Raw genomic sequence first — 18,548 nt, 5'->3', positions numbered from 1 at the left:
TGTTACTGCTCTGAGGTTATCCACTTGCTGACTTGTATAGACCTCAGAAAAATGTAAGTTTATGGCATCCGCTATTTCACTGTCTGTAGCTATTAATTCCCCTTTACTGTTTCTGATGCACTTGACCACCTCCTTGACTGTTCTGTGGGATATGAGAGGGAGATGAGAACCTGAAGAGACAGCAGGAGAACATTAATGGCCATACACACAGTGGACAGACCAGGAAATGAACTGAGTTGTCAGGGAGCAACACCAACCAACTTGACAGAGAGATCTTTAAATACATTAAAGTGAAGAAAAAATACAAAAACTAAACTGTTTGTATTATTGCAGATTTCCAGGATGAAAGCAGCTTCTCTGCATCGTCATTTGCTCAGGCTTCTCTTCAGTGCAAACTGCAACAGCAGCAGGACAAGGGCAAGAAGAAAAAATCATCCAGAGGATCAGAGGATTTGGCCGTACCCTCTTTCCAGTGCAGTTCTCTTCTTCCTGCCAGGCCAGCACAGACAGACGCCATCTACACTGATCAACAACAAGTGCATAATACAGACCAAGAGGTCTTGCATACCGGTGGAAAAACATATAAAGACAAATCTGAATGTGAAGGTAAGTCAATTCATACAATTCAGAAGCCATATGCCTGTTGTGAATGTGGGAAACTATTTCCGCACAAAAGAAGTCTACAAAGACATAAAAGAATCCACACTGGAGACAACCCCCACTGCTGTCCAGAGTGTGGCAAACGATTCCCCGATAACAGTGCTCTTCAGCGGCACACACGCGTTCATACTGGAGAGAAGCCATACAGCTGTCCTGAATGTGGCAAAAGATTTTCACATAACAGCAGTCTTCAAAATCATAAAAAAATTCACATGGGAGAAAAACCTTATTGCTGTTCTGAATGCGGTAAAGGATTTTCATTTTTAGGAAATTTTTATAACCACTTAAGAATTCACAGTGGAGAGAAGCCTTACTGTTGTAGTGAATGTGGCAAATGGTTCTCACGAATAAACAATCTTCGGACCCACACAAGAATCCACACCCGAGTAAAGCCCTTTTGCTGTTCTGAATGTGGTAAAGGATTCACTGATAGTAGCAAACTTCAGAGCCACACAAGAGTTCACACTGGAGAAAAAAAATATTGCTGTTCGGAATGTGGCAAACGTTGTGATAATCCCAGCAGTCTCCAAAGACATATGCAAGTTCATACTGGAGAGAGGCCATGTTCATGTTCTGAGTGTGGCAAACAATTTTTTGACCGTAACAGTCTTCAGCGGCACTCACGAGTTCATACTGGAGAGAAACCTTACTGCTGTTCGGAGTGTGGCAAAAGATTCTCTTACAGTAGCTCCCTTCAAACGCACAACCGAATTCACACAGGAGAGAAGCCATATTGCTGCTCTGAATGTGGCAAACGATTCTCTAATCATGGCTCTTTTCGGCAGCATACACGAATTCATACTGGAGAGAAGCCATATTGCTGTTTGGAATGTGGTAAACGATTTTCACAAGTAAGCAACCTTAACTACCACTCGAAAATCCATACTGGAGAGAGAGGAATTAGAGCAGAGCTACCTGGTGGAAAAAATCCAACTGAAACTGTGCCCGGGTGCTGAGGTCTGTATAAAAAAAAATTCCAGGATTTTGTTGACTCCCTACTTATTACTTTCAAACTCTAGAAACTGCAAAACAAAGCATCATTAGGAACAATTCAGGTGTTACACTGAGAACTTTCTGCAGATTTCCAGGAATAACAGTTATGGTGGGGTCACAAAACTGTCCTGGCTAAATTGTGACTGTTAGCGCACAAAACACATTTGGAGAAATTAACCATGTAAGTGTTTGCATTGGTTTTCTGAATGTGGAGAAATGACTCTCACAAATGTGTGCATTTCAACAATGTATTAGAATTCATTCTGGACAGAGACTGGGTCCAGAGCAGCTAACTGGTTTTTCTGCATATTAAGTTTTACAAATGTGGTTAGGTTCCAATTATGTTTTACACCACTTCATTTTCCCGTCTGTGTAGCATCCTTAGAGTTATGTGCATCTGCAGAAAAAATGAGTCAAAAGTGTTATTTTTTTTTTACAATACGAAATGTTATTATGTGTAATAGAAACATATTAATGCCAAAGCATCAACATAAATACAGTAGGACAGGATATGTCTAGTGTCCACTAGTGCTTGTTGTCAATTAAGAGTTCCATCGCTAAAAAGTTCCAAAACACATAGTGTCAAAAATGTCCCCTAGAGGGGTAAAACAATCAAACCTGGTTAGTAACAAGGCTAAACACAGAATCATCTATCTATCTATCTATCTATCTATCTATCTATCTATCTATCTATCTATCTATCTATCTATCTATCTATCTATCTATCTATCTATCTATCTATCTATCTATCTATCTATCTAAAGACTTGTTCTTCACAAGAAAATTTCTTTGCAATGCAGTAAAGAGCACAAAAAGAAATACAATGCCTGTTAAGAGCAAATCCAGAAGCACAATTAAAAACACAAGACGCCTCACCGATTCCCAAGTGCATTCGAAATGAGCCACAAGGCACTCTGGGAGACCCTCTGGTTTTATAGGGAGGTGGGCAGATCCTGGTTGTGATTGGCAGGTGGCCCCGCCTCTTGGGTACCATCCGCAGAGCACATAGAATGCAGCACCAGCTGCCTACATGCACAGTCAAAATCATAAAGAAAGAATAATGCATATCATCAACAAAAGTAACATTAACATAGAAAAAAAAATCAAGCATGAATATATATATATATATATATATATATATATATATATATATATATATATATATATACACACAGTGGGTACGGAAAGTATTCAGACCCCCCTCAATTTTTCACTCTTTGTCATATTGCAGCCATTTGCTAAAATCATTTAAATTAATTTTTTCCCTCATTAATGTACACACAGCACCCCATATTAACAGACAAAAAAAAGAATTTTTGAAATTGTTGCAGATTTATTAAAAAAGAAAAACTGAAATATCACCTGGTCCTAAGTATTCAGACCCTTTGCTCAGTATTTAGTAGAAGTGCCCTTTTGAACTAATACAGCCATGAGTCTTCTTGGGAAAGATGCAACAAGTTTTTCACACCTGGATTTGGGGATCCTCTGCCATTCCTCCTTGCAGATCCTCTCCAGTTCTGTCAGGTTGGATGGTAAACGTTGGTGGACAGCCATTTTTAGGTCTCTCCAGAGATACTCAATTGGGTTTAAGTCAGGGCTCTGGCTGGGCCATTCAAGAACAGTCACAGAGTTGTTGTGAAGCCACTCCTTCGTTATTTTAGCTGTCTGCTTAGGGTCATTGTCTTGTTGGAAGGTAAACCTTCGGCCCAGTCTGAGGTCCTTAGCACTCTGGAGAAGGTTTTTGTCCAGGATATCCCTGTACTTGGCCGCATTCATCTTTCCCTCAATTGCAACCAGTCGTCCTGTCCCTGCAGCTGAAAAACACCCCCACAGCATGATGCTGCCACCGCCATGCTTCACTGTGAGGACTGTATTGGACAAGTGATGAGCAGTGCCTGGTTGTCTCCACACATACCGCTTAGAATTAAGGCCAAAAAGTTCTATCTTGGTCTCATCAGACCAGAGAATCTTATTTCTCACCATCTCAGAGTCTTTCAGGTGTCTTTTAGCAAACTCCATGCGGGCTGTCATGTGTCTTGCACTGAGGTATGTGTGGAGACAACCAGGCACTGCTCATCACTTGTCCAATACAGTCCCCATAGTGAAGCATGGCAGTGGCAGCATCATGCTGTGGGGGTGTTTTCAGCTTCAGGGACAGGACGACTGGTTGCAATCGAGGGACAGATGAATGCGGCCAAGTACAGGGATATCCTGGACAAAAACCTTCTCCAGAGTGCTAAGGACCTCAGACTGGGCCAAAGGTTTACCTTCCAACAAGACAATGACCCTGAGCACACAGCTAAAATAATGAAGGAGTGGCTTCACAACAACTCTGTGACTGTTCTTGAATGGCCCAGCCAGAGCCCTGACTTAAACCCAATTGAGCATCTCTGGAGAGACCTAAAAATGGCTGTCCACCAACGTTTGCCATCCAACCTGACAGAACTGGAGAGGATCTGCAAGGAGGAATGGCAGAGGATCCCCAAATCCAGGTGTGAAAAACTTGTTGCATCTTTCCCAAGAAGACTCCTGGCTGTATTAGCTCAAAAGGGGGCTTCTACTAAATACTGAGCAAAGGGTCTGAATACTTAGGACCATGTGATATTTCAGTTTTTCTTTTTTAATAAATCTGCAACAATTTCAAAAATTCTTTTTTTGTCTGTTAATATGGGGTGCTGTTTGTACATTAATGAGGGAAAAAATTAATTTAAATGATTTTAGCAAATGGCTGCAATATGACAAGGAGTGAAAAACTGAAGGGGTTCTGAATACTTTCCGTACCCACTGTATATATAAAGCAAGAATGTGAAGTCCAGCCAAGGGGTCAATCCTGATAGAATTATAACACTGCTTGTGGCTGCGTTTACCCAAATTGTCAAAGTACTGCAGCTTTAGTACGCTTCATGGGATTCTGGCAATAGCCTGACATGCTGAAATGATTCTGCAGACAAAATATCTTCATTTTTTTAAAAGCTTTAGCAAAAATACAAGGTAAAACATTTGACACAAAATAAGAAGGAAGAAAACAGATATAGCAAAGAAAAGAAGTTCTGTTTAAGGTTTAGATATCTTGGTTGATTCTTGAAGTTTGCTTATACAGTGGACCCATTTCTGAGTGGTCAGAAAACCATATGCCAAATCCCATTTATCCATCCATCCATCCATTTTCCAACCCGCTGAATCCGAACACAGGGTCATGGGGGTCTGCTGGAGCCAATCCCAGCCAACACATGGCACAAGGCAGGAACCAATCCCGGGCAGGGTGCCAACCCACCACACCAAATCCCATTTAAAAACTGCAAATGGGTCTTTCAGTTCATGCTAGCAACGAGACCAATTCCAAACACTCTATTATAGATATAGCTAAGAAGGTTCTATTTTGTGTTAGCTACAGGGGGTAACAGGCAATACCATGTTCTAGTTAGCTATGAGAAGCTAATGTTCTATAGGAAATTGAGACGTCTTTCTAAGTGTGGCTGGAGCCGCATGAAGGGGCAGTTTGACGATCGATGGGAGAGGCCTGAGTGAAAGAGTTTAGGGTATGAGACCCTCAAGAAGGATACCACCATTTATAGCTTAAGTATGCACTGACTTACTGAATTATTCCACGACTTTTTGCAATCGTGGCAAAAACAAAATGTGAAACAAGGCTATTGCTTTGTTAAGGCCTCTCAGGTTCATTTAACGTTAATAACGGTGAGTCCAAATTACGTTAACATTTGAATGGCAGAAACCGTTTATTCACAAAGCATGCTTCATATGTGCAAGATGATCTACAAGAATGTCTCAACCTGCTCACCATCATGTTCAACACACGTACCATATGTGCCACAGACACGGTCCGCCAGTATATTCATTGCAGTACCATCAGTGTTAACATAATTTTGACTCGCCCATTATTTTATATGTAACGACCACTTTCTCATGGTTTTTTTTATGTCTGATGTTTAAAAATGTTAGAATGTCCATGTTATACTTTTTTGAATGTGCAAAGTATTAAATAAACTTCATTTTTGGGGAAAAAAAAAACAAGGTATGCGAGGTGTGCCAGCCATAGAGGTGCCTGGTGGCTCAGCAGTTGGTTGCTGTTAAGGAGCAGCTTGAGGCTCCTGAGGTTTTTATTTATTATTTTTTTAATTTATGTTATGGGTTGAAACAGAGTCCAGTTTGTTTTTGTTTTTGTTTTTTTTTGGTTTAAGGCTGCTGATACCCTTTCCTGAATTGAAAGTGACTGAGTAAACATCAAGGTGAGTGCCTTTGTGTTGCTTTCCACATTCTGTTTTTATTTATATTTTTCTTCTCTGCTTGTTTTGACTCTGAACTACATTTTTTTTTCTTTAGTGCAAACATTTATATCAACATTTTTTTTTGCTATCTTATTTATAAACGTCTACACGTGGAAGTCTGTCTGTCTGTCCAGCCCAGAAATACACAAATTGGGGTGATAGAGAAGGCTGTTAGAATGTGGCGGCGGACAACTTAACCTCCATTGAGTGAACTCGGAATTCCTGCATGGTGTCTCCTCTTGAAGTTCGCCACGTCTTTCTCTCTCCACTCTACTCTTTGGTGATTTTCTTCTGCTTCTGCCTCGTCTTCTTTCGGCCACCATAGAGACATCTATCCCTATCTATCATTTTCTGCCACACCGACTGCCTTCATGTCCTCCCTCACCACATCCATAGACCTCCTCTTTGGCCTTCTGCTTTTCCTCTTGGCGGTTCCATCCTCCATTATTCTTCCCCCGATGTACCCCTCATCTCCCCTCTTCACGTGGCCAAACCATCTCAGTCTCACCTCTCTCACTCACTCGGTCTCCAAACCTTAGTACCTGCGTTGTCCCCTCTAATATCCTCATTCCTAATCCTGTCGACCCTTGATACTCCGAGCGAAAATCGTCGCATCTTCAACTCCACCACTTCCTGTCTTTTCATGAGAGTGGTCTCCAAACCATACGAGACACCGTTTTATAGAGCGTCCCTTTCACTCTTACTCTTGTATCACAAATCACTCCTGCCACTCTTCTCCACCCAGTCCACCCTGCCTGCACTCTCTTCTTCACCACTCAGAATGTCATCTGTGGACATCACAGTCCATGGAGACTCCTGATCTGTCAACCTGTCAGAAACATGCGGTCAGGGGAGGCATAAAAAGTAAAAACAAACTAATAATGATAACATAAAATACATGTGTCCACTGGTCTGTGCTATACATTTGTGATCTGTATGATTTCAATAATTTTGACCATTTTTATAGTCAGAAATGCTGAATGTGCGCATTTCCTGTTCGAATACAAATTCAAGTTGAGAAAAGATGAAGAAGAACAAATATATTTATAAACTGCTCAAAAAAATTAAAGGTCCACTTTTGGATGAGAGTATAGCATCAGGTCAGTGAAACTTGTGGGCTATTGTTCTGCTCAGTTAAGTAGCAGAGCGGCTTGTTCATCAGTTTCAGCTGCTTTGGTGCACTAGAGGGGCAACAATGAGACAACCCCCAAAACAGGAATGAATGTTTTAACAGGTGGAGGGAGGCCACTGACATTTTTCCCTCCTCATCTGTCATTTTCCATTTGTCTACAGTCAGTGTCACTACTGGTAGCATGAAGCCATACCCGGACCCTACAGAGTTTGGTGGCACAGGTAGTCCAACTTCTCCAGGATGGCAGGCACATCAATAGGCACTTCCCATTGCCCAGAAGGTTTGCTGTGTCTCCCAGCACAGTCTCAAGGGCATGGAGGAGATTCCAGGAGACAGACAGGCAGTTCCTTGAGGAGAGCTGGACAGGGCCCCTCGTAGAAGGTCCTTAACCCACCACTATCTGCTCCTTTGTGCAAAGAGGAACAGGATGAGCACTGCTAGAGCCTACAAAATGACCTCCAGCAGGCAGGCAGAACACTGGTGTGAAAGTCTCTGACCAAACAATCAGAAACAGACTTCATGAGGGTGGCCTGAGGGCCCGACATCTTCTAGTGGGCACCGTGTAGCCATAGAATACCAGAATTGGCAGATCCACCACTGGCGGGCACCCTGTGCTTTTCACAGATGAGAGAGCAGGTTCACCCTGAGCACACGTGACAGACGTGAAAGGGTCTGGAGAAGTCATGGAGAATGTTATGCTGCCTAGGACATTGTTCATCATGAGCGCTTTGGTGGGGTGTCAGTAATGGTATATCTGGGGAGGGAGGCATATCCATGGAGGGACACAGAGACCTCTACAGGCTAGACAATGGCACCTTGACTGCCATTAGGTATCGGGATGAAATCCTTGGACCCCTTGTCAGACCCTATGCTGGTGCAGTGGCTCCTGGGTTCCTCCTGGTGTTTCCACAATGCCCGGCCTCATGTGTTTGCTAGAGGATGAAGGAATTGATCCCATTGACTGTCCCCCAGCTCACTCGCCTGACCTCAATCAAAAAGAACACCTCTGGGTGGGACATTATGTTTGGGTCCATCCGATTCCTCAGACTGTCCAGGAACTCAGTGATGTCCAGATGTGGGAGGAGATCCCCCAGGTCACCATCCGTTGTCTCATTAGGACGTTGTCAGGCAGGCATACAAGCACGTGGGGGGTTGGGACTCACTTGCCTGTCGCCTCATTTTTTTCCCCTTTGATTTTTGGGGTGTCTTTGAATTCAGCCCTCTCTCTGTCAATTTGATCATTTTCATTTCCATCCTTTCGTTCTTAACACATCACCATATCAGTCCATAGCCAGCCAGAAAACCAGTCTTCCTGTCGTTAGTCTGTGGAAGAATATTTGGTATCCCTGGGAGTGAAGAAGTCATTTTTATTAGTGGTGGCAAATTTCTGGCAAATAAACGCCAGCCCAGTTGACGTGAACAAACTCTACTACATTATTGAGAGATACATGGAAACATTAACATGAACTTCAGCTTGAACTCGACCGTCTATTGTGACATCCTCATACCCACTTGTTGACATGTAGACTAAATGTCCTTGCGATGGCAAGAAAATTATTAACAGCGTACGTTTGGGTAATATACAGACGTCAGAAGAATAACAATACTCTCTGAAGCTTCTTGACCAGGGTCAAAGTACACCGGTCACGCAGTCTACTTTTATTACAAAAAAAAAATTCTTATACATGCAAATGCGCACCACCGTGCACCATAATCACGCGAGCACTTAACAAGAGGAACACCTCTTTCAATTGAGAGCATTTTACATTTATATGTCAACACCACTTCATCCAAATAAGTACTTTGGTTTGCCGGAGCCCGTCTAGTAGCACATGTACAAATTAATTATTAAGTTCCTTATAATCTTTGTTGCCATTCTCAAAACAGTTTGATCCGGTTTAGTATCGCAGAGGACCGGGGCCTACTCTGACAGTATCGGATGTACGGCTCAGGCCAGCGCTGGACAGAATGGAAGTGCTATCAAGTTTTATTGTTGTGCCAAGTAAAACGTAACGTTTATAAATAATCCTTCTTCTGTCCAGTAGATGGCAATGTTTACCCACTGGCCTTCACTTTGCCACAACCTTTCCCTCGTGTCGCTCTCTGATGACTCGTTCTGTTCGCGTCTCTGTGTTTACTTCCGCCCCCAGACCAATTCGGCTCGCAATACGAGAGTCGCGTCTGCACTTTAGAATTAAAAGAGAAAAGGAGGAGATAAAAAGTGAAAAAGAGAAAGCGCGGCGAATAACGGTGAGCAACGGTGCGGGAATTACAAGTGGGAGCGGAGCGGAGTAAGCCTAAGGCTGGAATGTCGTGGATACCGAAAGATTATAACAGCGTGTGGCAGTGAGTTCACGAAAGGGAAAGATGAGAATGAAGACAGAGAAGGAGAGGAGGGTGCATTGGCCTGACGTCTCGATCAGTTTTGGTGCTGAACGTCCCCCCGCACTCTTTCACTGTTCCGTTTATGTTCTCGCAGGCCGGGATAACCGGCTCCGTGTAAGCCGCTTGTTCCGCCTTGCTTCAATCCGTCCCGGGGTGTCATACGAGGCGAGCGCCTCCAGCAGAACATAAACAGTGAAAGGAAAGAGAAAAAGTGGGGCAAATAGGACGAGGAGTGGCGGTGGCTACAGGGGCGGGCATTACGAGTGCCAGAGGAGCAGGACGACAAGGGCAGTGTGTGGGTGTGGTGAGATATGTGTGTATATATATTGTACTAGCAAAATACCCGCGCTTCGCAGCGGAGAAGTAGTGTGTTAAAGAGGTTATGAAAAAAAAAGGAAACATTTTAAAAATAACGTAACATGATTGTCAATGTAATTGTGTTGTCATTGTTATGAGTGTTGCTGTGTTTTATATATATAAAATACACACACACACATATGAACATATATATACATATCTACATATATATATATATATATATATATATACATATACACATCCACATATCAACATATATATATACACATATATACACACACACACAATTTATGGGTGATGATTGTTTTACTCTTTTTATCTTTATTTTATTTTATTGTAGAATCAACTCCTATCTGCGCACACCAGGGCGGCCGTGGGCGGATGCGTATGGTGTATTCACTCCATGTTATCGTGCATTGCGCTGTCAGTCGTATTTTGATAAAAGAATTTGAACAACATATAAGAAGCGTATAAATTATTAAACAGTAAAACATTAACATTTAAGAAGTAAAGTTACATGAAGTACTACTGCAGTGCCTTCGGGTATACCTCATTTTTTGTTTGCCCATTACATGCTTAAATGTATACATTTTTTGGTGTACCTACCCGAGAACACGCGACAAATAACCGAGCATGGGAGAAGCATGGATTTTAAACACGCGTTGAGTTCATCTGCTGATCTCCCTCGTGGAATAACTGGTAATGTTTGACTAAAATCTACAGCGAGTAAAACGACATTACCTCCTATTTTTTTTTTTTACGATCTCTGAGATCTTGCTTTTTTCGGTTCAAGGCTTCATAAGCTCTTTTATGTTCAATGTTGTACTTAATAAGTACTAATTATCCCAAACCATCATCTTTGAATGTTGCAAGACTGTCGCCTTGTATGTAGATCGGGGTAATTACATTCATTGCATTCCTAGTCTGAATCACAATGTGATTGTATGGGTGGTTACCTGGCACTGTAGGGTTGCCACCCGTCCTTTAAAATACGGAATCGTGCTGCATTTGAGAATGAAATTGCGCGTCCCATTTTGAATCAATACTGGACGGGATTTGTCCCGTATTTTTTTTATCATTTTTTTTAAAGCAGCGTCTCATGCAAATCATCCCACACGCATTTTATGAAGATGCCTCCTTTCCTACTTTTGATTGGGTAATACTTGATGTCATCGTTAGTTTGATTGGTCTTTTTAACTGTCCAGTGAGGAGGGCGTGTCTTTTAAGTAGAGTCTGCAAAGTGTTGGCACTGAGATGTGGCGTCAGCGCCAGAGTTGAAGCCCCTAACGTTGCGGTCAGCAAGTCGGCTAACATCCGCCATGTGCCGTCTTTCATTTGCGAGAAGCAGATCATAGAATGGTTGAAACTGTTGCCCCTAACGTTGCGCCACGGCGTGTGGTTCGTTTATACCTCGTGTCTTCTCATTAAACTTTTATCTCGCGAATATGTTATTGCAATCCGCAGCGGGAGCGTTTCTATAAACTTAATTTAAACTTACGTTTTACACCGTGCTTTGTTTCCCTTATGAACATGCTTGTATGCTTACCTCGCTCCGTTCTCAATTGTTTAATTAATTTTTTGCTCTTCGCTGTTTGCGGCTGTTCCTCCATTTCCCCCTACTTCGTTCTTTTATCTCGCGAATATGTTATTGCAATCCTTAACGGGAGCATTTCAATAAACTGATTGAAAATAGTTTTGCATTTACCTTTTTAGTAAAAGGCGAGCTTTTAAGCCTGAGAAATCACCCCGTAAATGCACACGTTTAATTGCACATGTGTTAATATGTATGCTTACACAGTATTAAAAGACAGTCAAAAATTAACGTCATTTACCTTCGTTCCCGCGTGTGACTCGTGCTGTAAATGTCTTCCTTGTTTTTAGTTCACGTGATTACGTAGGAGGCGTGATGACGCGATACGTGACTCCGCCTCCTCCATTACAGTGTATGGACAAAAAATATGTTCCAGTTATGACCATTACACTTTGAATTTCGAAATGAAACCTGCCTAACTTTTGTAAGTAAGCTGTAAGGAATGAGCCTGCCAAATTTCAGCCTTCCACCTACACGGGAAGTTGGAGAATTAGTGATGAGTGAGTCAGTCAGTGAGTGAGTGAGTGAGTGAGTCAGTGAGGGCTTTGCCTTTTATTATTATAGATTTAATCAGATGATAAGCACTACAGTTCCCATGATGCTTTCGGACAGGACATACGGGGATTGTGGGAGTGATGGGTGATTTGTTGAGTTGTTGGATTGAGTAATAAAAAACGTGCATTGCTTTCATTAACCCGTTTGAGTCTTGACTTTCTTTAATCAAGTAAGACTGAGGTGGCATGACAGTGGGTGACGAATTCCTAAAGAGAAAATTGAGAAGGACGAGAGAGAGCGAGAATGAGGGTATGTTTTTGGTGCCCACCGCTCATCTCCACTTCCCTGCACATTTTCACTCAGGCCGAGGCGTTTCCCAGATTGTCATTTTGTGGTGTAGCGGGTCCTCAGCTCATGTCAAAAAGGCTATTTTTAAAAAAATAAATAATCTCCGCACTCGCGGCTTAGCGAGGGGGCGTGGTGGTGTGTGGCCGAGCAGTTCCAATGCCGTCTCAAAAAAACAAGGCCCGCTCATGCGTTACTTATTGGTCCGGTGACGTCACAATCGAGGTGCTATGTTTACAAACAGTGCCAGCCGAACTTTCCGTCTAAGATCGTCGTTGAAGTTGTAAAGAAAGTTAATGGCGTTTTAGTTTTTGATATAAAGTTATTGCAGTCGTAGAGGTTATAAGTTTAGATGTCTGCGGTGCAGTGCAAGGTAATATTTTGATGTGTTTTGTTTATTTTAATGGTAAACAACTGCACCGCGTGCCGGGTAACATCGATAATACTGCAAGTGGAGGTTAGGGCATGTAATGCAGTATAATGGTGTGACTCTGTGACCTGTGTTAGGTGTCGCCTAGTGAAATGATGAGAGGTTTCGCCACGACCAATTTTTTTAAACATACAATAATACAGAGTAGTTTTAAGTATTTTTTAAATATTGGTTTATGTGGTAGACTGTCTATATTTTTATCTAGATCTTTTTGCAGTTACTTACAGGCATATATTTATGTGATAACGTTAAAAACAATAAAGTTATACTTATGTACTTGTATGTGGAAAAATATAAACTGGGGAAAGTGGGACAGTTTTATGCAGTACTAGTAGGCATAATGTTATGTGTTTGAGTGGTGAGGGAAAACCAGTTGATACATGTGCAGTATTACCGATGTTATTGTCGAGAGTTGGCTTAAGAAAGGAATGTTTAGCTACAGTTGTGTAAAAAATGTATATGAACAGTAAGCTGCAGGCATGGTGTTATTTAGTGTTGCAAATATGTGAATTTAAATAGTTTATTTTTTATATAGGGACAAAAAACAGGTAACTAATAAGCCAGTTCCTTTGATATAACGTTCTGCTTTCGTACAGATTAATATCAGCACATTTGTTAATTTTGCTTATTTTATGATGGTATGAAAAAAATCATTGTTTATCATTAGTCATTCCAAAATAATGGCTGTTTGTATTTTATCTGGTGTTGCTTGTTATTTTTTAGATTTAACTGCATTAACAAAGTGTTAAATGTAGCTTTTCTTGTGATTATTAATGGGTAAATCTGCATTATTTTTCACGTAACTTCTGTTTAATCAAGGAATATGTGATTTCCTGAGATGCATGTAAATATTCATTTTTCATATGGTGCCAACCACTCGTCGCTGTGATTTTCTAGTTTTTTTTTCTCTACTTTATCTTAGTCATTTTCATATATGAACATTCAGTATTGCATTGTTTTATTCAATACAGTATTCAGTGTTACTCTTAGGCTAATCTCATGTTTAAGGCATTAATTGCAGTAATGTTGAGTTGCTGATATCTATATAATAGTCGCTGTTAACGTTTAAATCACATATTTGACGTACTTATGTGTGACGTTTTATATAAAAATAAATAAAATGCATAACGCAACTGACTTGCCTTTGTTATTTCACGCATTGCATTAATTAATTTTACACGGGAATAATTTATTTACACGCGTACAATGCGTACAACGCGACAGGTTCTCTATATGCGCCTGTTGCTGCTGTAGCACCTCGATTGTGACGTCACCACAGGCATGAGTGGGCCTTGATTTTTGAGACGGCATTGGCGGTTCTCACTTCAGCGCACAGTCGTCCGCATCCGTAATTATTCCCGGGAGCTGCTGATTGCCACAGCGGATCCACATCCCCGTGATATATAGAAGCGAGGCGGCTATTAAGGGTGGGGAAAAAAAATAGATGGAGGTTGCAGGGAAGAAGGCGGCAGGAAGCAGGGAGAGGATAGCCGGTGCGAGCGAGCAGGCAGGCTCAATGGAGCAAAGGCAGGCAGCTGGGAGGTGAGCCCCTGCAGAGGAGGGTTTGGCCGACACTCGGCGGGGCTGAAGAAACCGCTCGCTCCAACTGATTGACACCTGCAGTCGTGGAGGCCTTGGAGCTAGTTTAGCCCCAGTGTGAGCGCCCTGGCCGCTGGGGAATGAACCCAAGTCTCGGTCCGGTTAAGGCCTGACGTAGCCTGGGATCCGAGGGCTACCGCACCAATTTGGAAGGCAGCTGCACCTGCAGGTAGGGCGACTCCGCTGTTGCGAAGCCCGATGGGAGAAGCAGGGGAGCCGCCAGGTAGAAAGAAGAAGGCGCCATGCTTTGGATTTTAAGAGACTGCTTCTAGCCATTGTTTTAACCTCGTTGTTTTTAAAAGATTTTTTTTTCTATTAGATTTTAAACCCGTTTTAATGAATTATTTATTTGAAGACTTTTAAATTCACTGCACTATTTATTTGGACAATGTTTTGATTTTTGTTGTTTTTAGTAAAAGCACGTTGCACTTTTTGGCACCATCCCCTTGCTTTGTTGTGTGTCACTGCCAAGCTCATCAGTGACATTACCGACAGTGTCGGGCTCCTGGAAGGACGATGGGAGCGTGGAGCGAACCCGCATCGTCACACCATTCTGCCCCAGTTTAGTGTGTGACGGAATTCACAAAAATCCGAGATTCCAATTTAGAAATCTCGCAAAGGACAAAGCAGCGTTTACAGTATGAACAGAGGAAATACCACGTGGGCACGAGGAAGATCGAGTATCCTGGCAACATCGGAGACAAGGCCGGGTCAAGCTGAAAGGGCAGGCAGGGTGCCAGTCAGTAACAAGGAAAACGCACACTCTTTTATGCTATGCCACCATTCGGCCAGTTTTGTAACCTATTGACCAAGAATCTTAACAGTCTCATCTTTTTTCTTCTTCTTCTAGTATTCTAAACGGGAGATGCTTGAATGAACTTCCAAAAGAGTCATCACATCACACAGGACATCAGCAAGAGAAGAAGACGTGAGAGGAGCTTATCGTGAATGAGTCGGAAAAAGACACTGAGAAGGTCAGTTAAAAGAATATTCAACCCACAAATGGACATTTTATTTATCTGTTACTTACCCCATATTGACAATAGAGGGGGAAAAATAGGTAATCCTCAGTAGCAGGCAGTGACCCGTTGGTGGGCAGTGTGTCATTATTTCTTAACATTTTAATTCCTGGACAGAAGTGAGTGCCTACTTTCTGTGTGTTTAAATTTCACTGAAAATGTGGATGGCGCATCAGGGGCATATAATGTTTACAGCCTAGCTGATTATGTCAGATTATCAGAAAATACATTACTCTCTCTCACGTAATTTTCCTATTATAAGAAACATCTCTCTCTATTATAATAAAACAAATCCTGAGACGAGACTCAGCCTGGGACGAGGCGTGACTTTCTCGGAGAGACACTTTCACGTCCCGCGAGATGAGACTTTGTGCCAAGAGATTTAACCAGGCCTGGGGCCGGAAATAAAAGACAAAGAGTAAATGACAAAGTAGAACGTCGTAAAGAATTAAAAAATGTTGGCGTGGTACACATGCACAGCAGGTTAGAGTTAATGAAAGTCTGAAAATTTTAAATGTCTCAAAAAAAAATGATAGGAAAGATTGCATTAGCACAAACAAATGGAAATTATTACTCGGTGAAATAACAGAAAAGCGAAAAGAGATCAAATAGATTGTTTGGCTTTAAACTTTAATTTGGAGGATTGTAGATCGTCTAATTCGTGTTGCCAGCGAGAATTAAAAGATTCCAAAAACGTTGGCACGGTATGAAGTCCCGTGAGACGGAGACGTTTACCATGAGATTCTTTCAAGTCACGACCTACTTACAACTATTTTCAAACAAGACTGCGGTCCTCGAACCTCTCAGTCGTGTGAATGCCTTCGTCAGACACACTTCCTGCACTCTCAGCTATTATAAATTTTATCAGGACAATCATTTTATATGTTCTAGATAACACGTCAAGGACTAAACAAAGAAGAGAGAGCAGGGACAAACATTCGAGAAAGTCGTTTTATTTATTACAGAGAAAGAAACGATATTCACTCACAGGCAGTTATACGTTGCGTTGTCACGATGTAAGTCCAAACACGGAATCAAAATTCAATGCGATCTTTAAGAAAAATTAATTCGCAATATTGTTTTTACTAAAGTTTTAAAGTGAAAATAATGCATACGAGGGGGGACCCAAAAATAACCGGAAATATTTTTAAAACGTGTTTAATTTAATTTTCTGTACAAACTACAATTAGTCTCCTTCAAAGTACTCTCCATTGGCGGAAATACACTTATCTAACCGTTTGTTCCATTGTTCGAAACATTTTTTAAATTCGTCTGAAGTAATGCCCATTAATGCTCTGGTCGTTTCTTGTTTTACCTCTTCGACGTCAGCAAAACGCCTTCCTTTCAAGTCTTTTTTTCATCCGAGGGAACAAAAAGAAATCACACGGAGCTAAATCCGGTGAGTAGGGTGGGTGGTTCAGGGTTGTCATACTTGCCAAAAATTGGCGAATGCTGAGAGCAGTGTGAGATGGAGCGTTGTCATGATGAAAGAACCAATCGCCCGACTCCCACAAATCAGGGCGTTTCCTTCTCACACTGTTGTGCAACCTACTTTTACAAAAAACATCATGACATCACGATCTCCCGACTCGAATCCTGGGCTGGTGTATCTGGCTTAGCCCTCGACTGGTTCAGGTCATATTTCTGCAACAGGACTCTTAGAGTCATGCTTGATGATTTTTCGTCTGAATCAGTCCCACTCCCATGTGGTGTCCCCCAGGGTTCCATTTTGGGGCCACTACTTTTTTCAATCTACATCCTGCCTTTAGGTGCAATTTTTAGAAAACATGCAATCTCGTATCACCTATATGCTGATGACTGCCAAATTTGTTTCTCCCTCAAGTCAACTGACTCCACTAAACCTCTTCTCGACTGCTTATCTGACATTAAGGACTGGCTGGCTGTAAACTTCCTTCACCTGAACGATTCAAAAACCGAGGTCATTGTTTTTAGTCCCGACCGCAAACAGACCCTACCCCTTGGCCTCGACTTTCTTCCCATTCCAGTAAATTCGTCTGTTTCCAATCTTGGAATCAAAATGGATTTGGTCCTGAAAATGGATGCTCAAGTCAACAGCACAGTAAAATCCTGCTTTTTCCATCTCAGGCGAATTACCAAACTCAAACCAATTCTGCCTTACCACCTCCTGGAATCAGTAATCCATGCATTCATTACGTCCCGGCTCGACTATTCTAATTCCTGCCTATATGGTATTAGTAAAGCCACTCTTTTGAGACTCCAATTGGTTCAAAATGCAGCTGCAAGGCTTTTAACTGGAAGCAGCAGAAGCCAACACATTACACCGATTTTAAAAACCCTACACTGGCTGCCGGTTAGATTCAGAATTGATTTTAAGATACTCCTCTTAACCTATAAGGCACTAAATGGTCTAGCCCCTGCCTACTTGAGTGTCTTGCTCCATCGTCACAATCCCCCTCGTGTTCTTAGATCCGCAGATCAGCTGCTCCTAACCGTTCCCAAGGCACGTTTTAAAGCTCGTGGTGAAAGGGCTTTTTCCGTCTGTGCACCCAGGCTCTGGAACTCCTTACCTTTAGTGGTTAGGCAAGCCGCTTCAGTCGCCACATTCAAATCACACCTAAAAACGCACTTCTTCACATTGGCTTTTAATTCTTAACCTGTCTTATTTCCACTTGCTTTTTGCTATTTCTCTGTTTTATTGGGTCACCTGACCTGTTTTTTTAGTGTCTCTGTTTTAATTCTCTCTTAATGTTTGTTTTTAATATTTTACTTTTAGTCTTGCTTGTTTTAACTGTACAGCGCTTCGGTCAGTTGTAATGCTGTGTTTTTAAGCGCTTAACAAATAAAAATGGTATGGTATGGTATGGTAAAAAAAGTGTTCACTGAACACAAGCACAACCTTCCAGACTGATGGCACTTGGCAGACTGACTTGTGAGGAGTGTAACTAGATCGCCCTAGCGGCCCAACCACGTACTACAAGTACCAACCTAACAACAACAAAATTCCGGTTATTTTTGGGTCCCCCCTCGTATGTAACAATTCCCATGAAAATAACAATCTCTTTAAATTGTATATCTGGGAAACCAAACCCGGGGTGGGCAAGCAGAGGGCGGAACCCCCCCAGTAATAAAAAGGCTTCATTCGTGGCTACTTAGACAGAAGAACGCCAGAGAAACACATAAAGGTTTGGCACCCTGTCCCGTATACTGCACGTCTTGAGGTTAGTTGTCTAGTGCAGGGGTCCTCAATCACAGTCCTGGAGGGCCGCAGTGGCTGCAGGTTTTTGTTCTAATTCAGGTTGCTTAATTAGAAAGC

General features: G+C 42.0%; 1 protein-coding gene across 1 annotated transcript in view; it reads left to right on the top strand.

Moving 5' to 3' along the window:
* LOC114641657 (uncharacterized) overlaps window positions 1-18,548 on the top strand; it is an 80,380-nt gene that overhangs the window by 12,626 nt on the left and 49,206 nt on the right. The window contains exons 3-4 of the mRNA XM_028790681.2: window positions 334-1,611; window positions 9,551-9,570. Coding sequence (XP_028646514.2) covers window positions 334-1,611; window positions 9,551-9,570 — 1,298 coding nt within the window. The remainder of the gene's footprint in view (window positions 1-333; window positions 1,612-9,550; window positions 9,571-18,548) is intronic.

The sequence above is a fragment of the Erpetoichthys calabaricus genome, chromosome 5 (assembly GCF_900747795.2).
Source record: "Erpetoichthys calabaricus chromosome 5, fErpCal1.3, whole genome shotgun sequence".
Taxonomy (NCBI): Eukaryota; Metazoa; Chordata; class Cladistia; order Polypteriformes; family Polypteridae; genus Erpetoichthys; species Erpetoichthys calabaricus.
The sequence above is the reverse complement of the archived record's forward strand: the minus strand, read 5'-3'. Positions and strand labels throughout refer to the sequence as shown.